Genomic DNA, 10,615 nt, shown 5'->3' on the forward strand with positions numbered 1-10,615 from the left:
AACCGAAAATAATGCATCAAATGTGGTAGGTGTATTTTCGTCATGTTAATAGTGTTTTTTTTTTTAATAATTAGTACCTCATAATAGGGCAATAATGTGATTCACTCAGTTGTTCATTAAATATTACTTTCTCTATTTTTAAACACGTTCAAAACATCTTAAAAGACATGTAATAGCTGTTATAAAAAATGTCTTTCGCACGCAGATAATAATGTGATTAAATTAGTTGTCAAATAATTGTTTTTTTGTAAACAAACGATATTATCTACACCAAGGGGGATGAGATGAGTTTAGCCCCATAATGAGTTAGCAATAATGTGATTCAATTAATTGTTTATTAAATATTATTTTCTCTATTCTTAAAGTAAACTCAATAGAGATCAATTTTATTATGTGGATTTAGCTGCTTAAATTGGTTTATAATGGGTTTCTTCTAGTATGATCTAAGATCATTCATTTATTTCAAATATTTGATTTCCTTTTGTCAATTTACGCCTATAAATACATTTAAAACGTGTAAGTTACGCGTAGCACACCAAGATTCAAAAAATACCTTATGCACGTGCGTGAGCGCGTGCATGAAGGCTAGTCGATTTAGAAAATCCTTGTTCGTAAGCAAATCAAAGTTCTATTTATTAACATGCAGTTGGTCTGGACTAATTAGTGCTTCATTTAGACGAGCATTTTAAGTTTTTGGGTAATTTTAGGAAGACTGAATTTTAAAAATTAAAAGATATGGAAGTTGATTAGTTTATTACTTAAACATTGATAGACGTGCTTATTTTCATTGGTGACACATCATTTAGTTTGCAATAAAAATCCATAAAGTGTTGAATTTGAACCACAAATATTCCAACTACATCTTTAAAGATTCTCACACACACCCAATTTTCCTTTAAAGTTATAAATAGACTAAGAACAGAGACATCGCTTCTTGGTGTGTATATATCTACATGCAAAAAATTTTAAGTGCTCCAAAGGACTCAGTATTCTAGATGTTTTAACCAATAAATCTTAAATTATATATGTTTAACAAAAATTGAACGATGAAGAACATCCAAGAACGTCCCCTCTACATGTAGGAAAACCAAGTGTTGGGTGAATTCAAATTTTATTCACACAAAGACATATCTTGGTATATCTACATTGTAGGTAGTTGGATGCACATTTGTCACCTCAAGTGCATCAAAATATCTGAGCAAACGGGTCATGGATCCGCGGGTCGGGGCGGGTATGGGACGAGTACATATATCTTAAATTCGAAAACGGGGCAGGGCGTGGTGGGGACAAATTTCAGAGAAAACGGGCCCTCGGTCCGAACCTTTTCCACCGTTCATTAAAGGGAGATTAAATTTCCACCGTTTATTTCTAACACATAGCCACATAGCTTATGTCGAATTCTCCAGACTCCAGAGTCCTCCCAGATCCCCGACTCTTCTCGACCTCGAATTCTCCCAACTTCGTCCATTCATTAACTGGCCGGCGTTCTTCTTAGTTTCAGCAACCATTTCCAGCCTCCAGTCGTCTGGGGTTAGTCGGTCTCCAGAGTCATTTCCCATTTCATCCATGCCTGGCAATGACGATGTCGGCTTCTCTGAGAAAGAGAAGAACCTCGAGCTCTTCCTCAAAGTCGGATTGGACGAGTGCACGGCCAAAAACATCGTCGCCAACAACAAAGTCACTGCCAACCTCACCATTGTCATTCACGAGGTACTCAATCGTTGATTTTCTTCTTCTTTTTCTGCTTAATTTTCGGGTTTTTCCGATTTAGATGCATGCAATTCATAATCCCGCGGATTTATATTTTTAGTCTACTTATTTTGTTGTTCTTGAATAATTTCAGGTTGCGGTTACTGATGGATGTAGTCGAACAGTTGGTAATCTCCTCTACAAGGTTAGTAATTTAACTTTAAGCCATATGTTAACATTTCTGATTAAGCTATTAATCCAGTAAATTAGTTAGGAAAGTATGGTTGATAAATATAAGGATGGACGCTTGTAGGATTTTCTCGCAGCGGCTAAGGAAGGAGCTTGGATGGGGTGATGTCGATGTGCTTCGGTAATTATAGAGGAGAGTGGGATATTGAAAATTGATCGATTTCATTGCTCCAGTTCTATAATTTGCCTTCGGCGACGCCCTCTTTGACTGGAAATCTGGGATACTGAAAATTGAAAGAAAAAAAAAAAAAATGTACCCGTTGGACCTGTTCGGTTCTCAGTTTTAAAATAGTAAAATCCGTCCCATTCTATTTTCAAACGGGTCCAGTCCGATCCCTTTAATTTTGAGCCCGATCCGACCCGTGCCCACCGCTATCGCCAGCTGTATCATTAGCAACATAATAACTACCTAAGGCAAGTCGTCAATTGTTTCCAAAGAAAAGAAAAGTCGTCGTCGACGTAAACTCTTATCCACCAAATAATCGTCAACGATAAAATTGATCAAAACATGAAAAAATAATGGAAATTTTGACTCTTCAAATTATTAAACAGGATTTTGTAACTCAGTTGTTTAAAAGTATTTCTTTTTACATTTGTGGTTCTGTTTAAATGACTCTCCTGTTAGTTTAAATGAGTACGATTGACAATTCTAATTGTTAAATCCAATAACCATGAATAATTGCCAAATAGATTAAATTTGAGTATGAAAATTTGGATATATTTTGAATATGAGAAAAAACCGTGAATATTATTCGGTTATACGTATAGGGCCCCCAATTCGACCCGAATAATATATAATATAATAGTGTTATATATATATATATATTCATCATTCACCGAATCTATTACTTTGAGAATACAAAAGTTGCATTTTGTGGAAAAGTTCAAAAGTTATGAATCAAAACCAATGAGAATTCAACGTAAACTCCTCCTCTTTTATTGTTTTTTTTTTAACAAAAAAACAAGCCGAAGGCAAATTTAAGCTCTTAGGCGATCTCTAATCGATCTGGTCAAAGGGTCATAAGTCAAAATATAATATGTTTTGACATGAAAATCATCTTCAACCGAGGACTAGGCCAAAGGGCTTGTGAGCCCCACCAGGCCAGTAGACTGGCCAAAAGGAGCCAGCCAGCCCGTTTTGCACCAACCCAAACCCATGGTAGTTGACGTCATGTTATTGTTGGATTTGTTTTTTTTTTTTTAGACGAATTTTAAAAAAAAAAAAATCTATTTTTTTCCCTATAAATACTTAAGCCATTTCTACACAATTTCTCACATCATTTTCACAATTTCATACTATCTTACCTCATTTTAATAACAATCTCCAACTGAAGGGAGGGCTATTTTTTAGCCCCATCAATAATATATTATTTTAAGTTTGTTATGTAATTTTGTCAGTTAATTAAGTTAAATTACCATATTAAAATAAGGTTTCCGGACATATTTTGAGGTCCACTTGTCGCTAAATGTTGTTTTAAGTTTCATGTTATTAAATATTTTAATTTTACTTGCATGCTACCAACTTAGACATTAAAATGAGGTAAGATAGTATGGAAGGGTGAAAAGGATGTGAGAAATTTTGTAGAAATGACTTAGGTATTTAAAGGAAAAAAAAAAAAAATTTTAAGTTTTTTTTCTTAAATTTTGTCTTATAAAAAAAAAAAAAAAAAAAAAAAAAAAAAAAAAAAAAACTACATGACGTCAGCTAGCAACACAGCTGAGTCTAACTTTCGGGACTAGCTGGATGGCTATGTTTGCCTTGCCCTCTGGCCATTTGGCTATATTTTGGCATGGTGGGTCCTAAATTTTTTTGGCCCAACCTTTCATTGGAGATGAGTTTTGTGTCAAAACAAGTTATGTTTTGGCCTATAACCATATGGCCAACTCGGCTAGAGATAGCCTTAGATTTCTCTCCATTTGTTAGTGAGAGGTTTTAGATTCAATTATCGTCAAATGCGAATTTGAACCACTTATTGATAGCCCATTGTGAGGCTTAACTCACCCCTACCCTCTTAGTATAGATAATATCGTTTGTTAAAAAATAAAAAAAAAATAAAAAAAAACCAAACATTCCACTACACCAACAAATGAATTTCTTCAATATACGTAATCTCTTATCCACTAAGTAGTCGTCAATAATAAAATTAATCAAAACATAAAAACATGAAAAAATAATGGTGATATTTATCAATATTAAATGAGTTTAAATTTGAAAATTTATGAAAGCATGCAAGTTTATTTGTTAATTATTGAGAGGTTCAGGGTAACCCACCAACGTGAAAAACGTTGGATGATCTTTTAATTATTTAAGGGGCTCAGGGTAACCCACCAACGTAGAAAATGAAGCAAAGGTGTTGATCATGTTGGAGTAGCTAGCTGTTTTTTTTTTATTTTCTGGGTTAGTGGGATGTCTAGGGTTTGGACAGAAGTTGCGTTTTATGTCTTGTTATTATCTCTTTCGGACCTCTAACCCTTTTAACCACTGTTTGGTCTTTTTCCTTGCTTTGTTTATAGCCTTTTCCTGGGGCTAGACTGCTTTTTAGCCTCCTTTGTTGTGGTTTTACCCTTTTTAATACGTTCTCCTTTTGGACCCAAAAAAAGTTGAAGCAGCTGGCTCGGAAATATTTTTATTCATCACTTTTAAATGATGATAATGTAGATTATCATTTTTATCGATGCTAGATGAATTTTCTTGATATATGTGTAAGAAATAAACACAAATTTTAAAATTTAAATTCATATAATAGTTAAGTAGATTGTGACCGAGAGCAAAAAATGCACCCAACTAATAATGATGCTTGACACATGTGTGGGACCCACAAAACTATTTATTTTATGAATTTGGATCATTTGCATGTTTTTCTTCTGACACTATACAAGGTTTTGTTACTAAGTATTACAGTCTTGTGATATTGTTGTTCACTTATGTGTAAGAGATCTTATGTTCGAATCTCGTGAATGATGAATTCAATACTAATTTAGGTTGTCATTGTGTGACCTAGGCAAACTCTCTTATCTTCTTACTGTAAAATATATCGTTGTAATAAAAAAAAATTAAATTAAAAAAAAAAACACTATACAAGGCTTTTGATCGTAGCCACCGAAATTCATTCATTGGGTTGGCTTTTTACACTATATGAGGATTTCATTCATTGGGTTGGAATAAATATATATACACAACTGTGCTCCTATAATCAGGGATTACAATCAAGTAAATATTATGTAAAAAGTCAACTACTATCAATTACAATCAAATCATATATTCAGCTTCTAATCTATCCCTGACTTTATGGGATAGAGTTGATGTTGGTACTTGGTTGTATAAGGTAAGAACAAAATGGCCGAAGCAATGGTATAAGTTAATTTCGCTAGTCATAACCACAGAAGCAAAACTGTCAACGACTCTTAGATTTATTAACATGCCGAAACCATTCCAACGAGATGTGGAACCGAAAAATGCCCAATATTATTGGATTGTTGAGCTTGTACGAGATGTTATTTTTATGCAAAAACTATCAATAAAACACTTGCAGTTGACTTAATTGCTTAAACCACTTGTGCTAATGTCTTGTTGTTGTTTGCTTCCCGGAACATATACAACATCAAGCACTCTATATAGATAAGGTTTAGATTGCACATGATCAATATATAAACATAGAAAACGCTACCCAGGCTAAATATAAATAATATTGATTCGTGGCCAGAGCTATACAAATGTACTCAGCTAGAGTTGTGTATGGAACTCTTGACCATAATTTGAGCGTCTCGACTTTGACGTTTCTGAATATACTAATTGCCTGCTGTCGATGGCAAGCTCCCACCATTGATATCCGTTATTCCAGCCGGGGACGGACCTCGTGTCGCTGTGCCTTGGTACGGAAACGACGAATGGTAGCAAGTGCCACCTCTTCAGGATTGTTACATTCCCAATATGGTTTGCATCTGGAGACTACAGTTTCCAAGTCCTGGGACATGAGCACAAATGCTTCTACTTTTGTTCGAGTTTTTGTTGGATTCTTAGATCGTTGGGCCCACCCTCATTCTAACGATACTGATACGTTAGGTGTGGGGTTGTATTAGTTAGATCGGGATAATTATATTTAAACCCCTTGGTTTTCTTTTCCATTTAGTTGTTCACACTTGAAGATCCACACATCGACTAACGTCAGGTGTGGGGTTTTACCACAAAAAGTTTCGGTATTAGTTAGAGTGGGGTAATCATATTTAAACCCCTTGGTTTTCTTTCCCACCACCGATGTGGGACTTTAACACTCTCCCTCACGTGTAACCCTATTTAGTTGTGAGGTTTTACCATAAAAGGTTTCGGTATTAGTTAGAATAGAGTAATCATATTTAAACCCCTTGGTTTTCTTTCCCACCACCGATGTGGGACTTTAACACTCTCCCTCATGTGTAACCTCATTTAGTTGTCCTCAACTTTATCACTTACACAATCCGTCAAGTGTGAGGTTATACTACAAAATACCACTATATTAATTAGAATGAGGTAATTATATTTAAACCCTTTATTTTCTTTCCCACCACCAATGTGCGACTTTAACAATTTTAACATGTTCGCTGAAGACTGGAACTTCGGTGAAACAGTTTGATGCCCAATCGAAAAGTTGTAAAAGTTACCTTTCCCGAGGGGCTTGATGGACATTGATGAGATTCCTTACCCAGCATGACCGTCACTCGATGACGCGTAGGTCCACATTGTCCCTTTGATAATGAACATGCAATCGAGTGGATCTCCCATTCGAAAAACAAAGGTGTTCTCACTGTACGTCACTAGCTTCTGACAGTCGCATATCAACGTCAACACTTTTTCATCCCTATCCTTAAGCATATTTACATATACAACAACACACAAGCGCGCAGACATATATCATCAGAAAACATTTCAGTGAAAATGGATGGCATTAATAGACGGAGATGGATCGAGTTTTGAAGAAAATACTTTTCTAAGTGCATCCATGAAAAGAAAGCGTTTTATAGATCTTTTGCTTTGCCAAGAAAGAATAAGTTGTGGACATCAGCATCTGGGTATTTTTTTTGCTTTTGCTTTTGCTTTTGCTTTTGCTTTCTGCTTTTGTTTTATAGATCTTTTGCTTTTGCTTTGCCAAGGAATGGGTTGTGGACATCAGCATCTGGGTATTTTTTTTCAATGCTTTCTCTATGCTATTCATGATATCGTTCTTGATATCATCAGGGGATTTGTTGTGAAACATTGTTCAACTGTCCAAGTTTCAGTTTTATCACGTCCTAAAACCAAATTAGTATAGATGCACTGTGAAAGCATTATTGATTAATTATTGAGGGATTCAGGGTGACCCACCAACATGGAGTTTCATTTTCTTATGGAAAGAGATTATCTTCGGATTTCTTTCTCCTAATCTATCAAATCATGGAATTCGTACCGTTGAAATTTGATCTAACAGTTGAAGTTATTGTAACTTTTAAAGTAAGCCCTTGTTTGTAGCCGTTGGATCAAATTTCAACTGCACGATTTCTCTGATTTAGTGAATTAGGAAGAAAAAGATCCGGAGAGTATCTCTTTCCTTTAATTATGTCCTGTTAAAACCCCTTTCCGGACATCTAACCGTCTTTGATCAAAGTTTGGTCTTTTTTCTTGCTTTGTTTGTAGTCCCTTCCTGGGGCTGGTGCTTTTTAGCCTTCTTTGTTGTTCTCGGCTGGATTTTACCCATTTTAATATATTCCCCTTTTCGACCATAAAAATAAGAAATTTTTAGTTGTGATGGGAATACGGATGGTATACCACGTGTTTTTATATAAGTGGTGAAAAATTTTATTTTTTAAGTTATTAACTTTTTAACATACATATCCTACTATTTATATAACAACAAATGGTATACCATTCCGTGTGTCAATCACACTGAAAAATCTCTCTATCTGTCTCGCCCTTATCCAGGTGGTCTATTTGTCCAATCATTCCCTATGAGAAAGTGCCACAGCCTATTCGAATTCGAGAGCAACTCCTTCTTTTCCGAGTTGGCCTGCAGCCTCTTTCTTGGTAGAAAGGATATAAACTACATATGTGGTACGCATGTGTGGAACTCACAAGACAGATTATTTTCTGAATTTGGATCCTCTGCATGGTTTTTTCCCCTGCAACACTATGCAAGGCTTTTAATCCTAGGCACTCAATTATGCCACGTAATTTAGTTTTAATTTTATCCCCTTCACCAATGCCCATGACTGTCTGCATCACTTTGAATTCAGTGCCATGGTTATCCTCCGATTCTTTTCCCTCCCTCTTCTCACTATCCTGTCGGCGGCCGAAGAGTTGAGTCACTATCCAACGCAGACATGGAAATTCCTTCAAACCAAGAGCTTTTTTTTTTTTCTCAAAAAAAAACAAAAAAAAAAAAAAAAAAAGCTTAAATAATAGAATCCCTAGGACAACCAGTACACATAGCGTCGAAGTGTAAGGCATTTTCCACAGCCACAATATTAAAGCAAAGGAGATATCGGAATTTCAATTATTTTTGGGTGGTGCTATTTATATACCTTTTTTTTTTTTTTATAACATTATTCTTTTTTTTTTTTTCTTTTTTTTATGTTTTAATTAAGAAAGGATGATAGAACTGCCTAGGCGTCTGCCTTAGACCTTGCGATCATGTCATGTTTGTCTTGTTCGTGTCGTTTTCGTGATATACACGATATCTTAATAGGTTGTGTCATGTTAAACTCATTAAAATAAACAGTAATATGAACCGACGTGAACTTGACTCGTTAAAATTAACATGTAATATGACCCGATCCGTTACTGGCTTCATATCCCCACTTTAAGATCCATGGCACGTGGCACCTTGTATGTGGCCATGAAATGTAAAAGAAAAGGAAATCTTGATAAGCCAGACTTTTTTGAAAACCACCCGGCCCAACTCTGCTGCCAAACAGTTCGAATATGCTGAGGAACAGTTTGCATTCTTCTACAACTCTTCAACAGATACTCTTTGGTTTAATCTTATTTTCACTATTATCACATGTATTTAATTTTGTAAATTTGTTATTTGAGATAAGTCTATCATGTAACTGATTGATTGATGTAAAGCTATGTATACATTATACAACACGTACACTCACTCATGGTTAACTGAGTTGAGTTCATGATTCACAAAGTCATTTATTCATTCACTGCTACTGTCTTCTTTCACTGTATATTACAAATGTTTAATTCAAACCAAAGACTAAAGTGAATTACCACTCAGAGTTAGTCGAATGGTAAGGGTGAGTAGGGTGCTAGGTAGGAGTAAGTTAGGTTTAGGAGTAGACGAAGCAACGAAAATTAAAAGATTCAAATAAATTGTCAATGGAAAAGAAACTTACATGACTTGCAAGGATGTGAAGGAAAAAATTGAATGCTCATTTGGCCCATATTCCAGTTTGTGGAAGGTTGTCAAAGAGGGTAGGTGAACTCGGTAAATCCATGGAAGATATTGGGCGACAAGGACAAAATTTAGGGCCCTTCTATTTTCCAAATATCCGGGGCCTATCATCTTGAAGAAAACACCTACTAAAAGCACCTGGGCAAAACAAACAGAGCTAGTTAAAGCTACTCATATTTTACAAAAGACATTAGGAAGTTGTTATTACCGCTTAAAAAAAGTTACTCTGCACTTTAAACATTAAAATATAAGAGAGAAACATAACTTGAAAGAGTGCATAACCATTTTTCTGGAGTTTTAATAACAACAACCAAAAATTGATCAAACTTTAAAGATCGAGAGCCACGACAACTTCCCGGCTACTGCCATTTCTCGTGAGTTGATAGATTTAATGGCCTGACGAGCGAATTTGATGAATAATATGCACTACGAAAATGAGATCCGTGAGGAGTCGCAAAAGAAGAGTTACGGTCTTCACCTTTTTGTCCATTCCAAGGCACTTCTTGTCTTGATCGATGAATGGAATGTAAAAGAACAAAGGGTCAAGTGACTCAAGAACTACATCTATTAATTTCAAATCTTTAGGAGCTAAGTCAAACCTCACCTCTTGAATTTGACAAAAAAAATAAAAATAAAAAAATAAAAAAACCCACCTCTTGAACAGTGACAGGGCCATTCCTGAGTAAAGGGCGGGAAGGTCGACTGGTTAGGCCCGCATCAAAGGGGCGCCAATTTTTTATATATATTGGTTATACATATATGAACAAAAAATGGTATATATATATTTAATATTAGCGTTAAAAATACAACTCAAGTATGGTAGAGGAGCTCAAATGAACAATATATTGACAGAATGAAAAAAAAGTTCATTATATCTCTTTACCAAAAGTATTGTGCAAACAATATTTCCCCTTTTTTTTTCCATTCTCTTCTTCTCAATGTCCTTTCAAATAAGTTCCTCTAAAAAAACTAAGAAAAATAAGTGATTCGACTAAAGTTGTTAAAAAATTATTTTAAGTCGACTATGACACATGAAATGTTAAATGGAAAGGTATTTGTAAAAGGTTGATTTTAAAAATATGTGCCTCATGATTTTGACACTAGAAATACTAGAAGAAGATTCTTATATATTTATTGTGGCCAAATTAATATGTTTTAAGCGCAGAGAAGGGATAAAAATTTGTACTTTTTATTTTCTTGTGAAAATAATGTGTAGGAAATCACCCCATTTGTTTATCGCCCTAGGCCATTAAAAACTCAAAAAC

At 35.0% G+C, this 10,615-nt stretch overlaps 1 protein-coding gene across 1 annotated transcript; it reads left to right on the plus strand.

The window, feature by feature from the left end:
- Positions 1 to 1,365: 1,365 nt before the first annotated feature.
- Positions 1,366 to 2,257, plus strand: LOC137743162 (glutamine--tRNA ligase-like). Its single transcript, XM_088697869.1, has 3 exons — positions 1,366 to 1,710; positions 1,844 to 1,894; positions 2,003 to 2,257. Exons 1-3 carry the CDS (start codon positions 1,567 to 1,569, stop codon positions 2,042 to 2,044), a joined length of 237 nt encoding a protein of 78 aa, XP_088553995.1. The 5' UTR covers positions 1,366 to 1,566; the 3' UTR covers positions 2,045 to 2,257.
- Positions 2,258 to 10,615: the final 8,358 nt, after the last annotated feature.

This window comes from Pyrus communis, chromosome 7 (assembly GCF_041283825.1).
Source record: "Pyrus communis isolate YQ-2024b chromosome 7, ASM4128382v1, whole genome shotgun sequence".
In the NCBI taxonomy this organism is placed as follows: Eukaryota; Viridiplantae; Streptophyta; class Magnoliopsida; order Rosales; family Rosaceae; genus Pyrus; species Pyrus communis.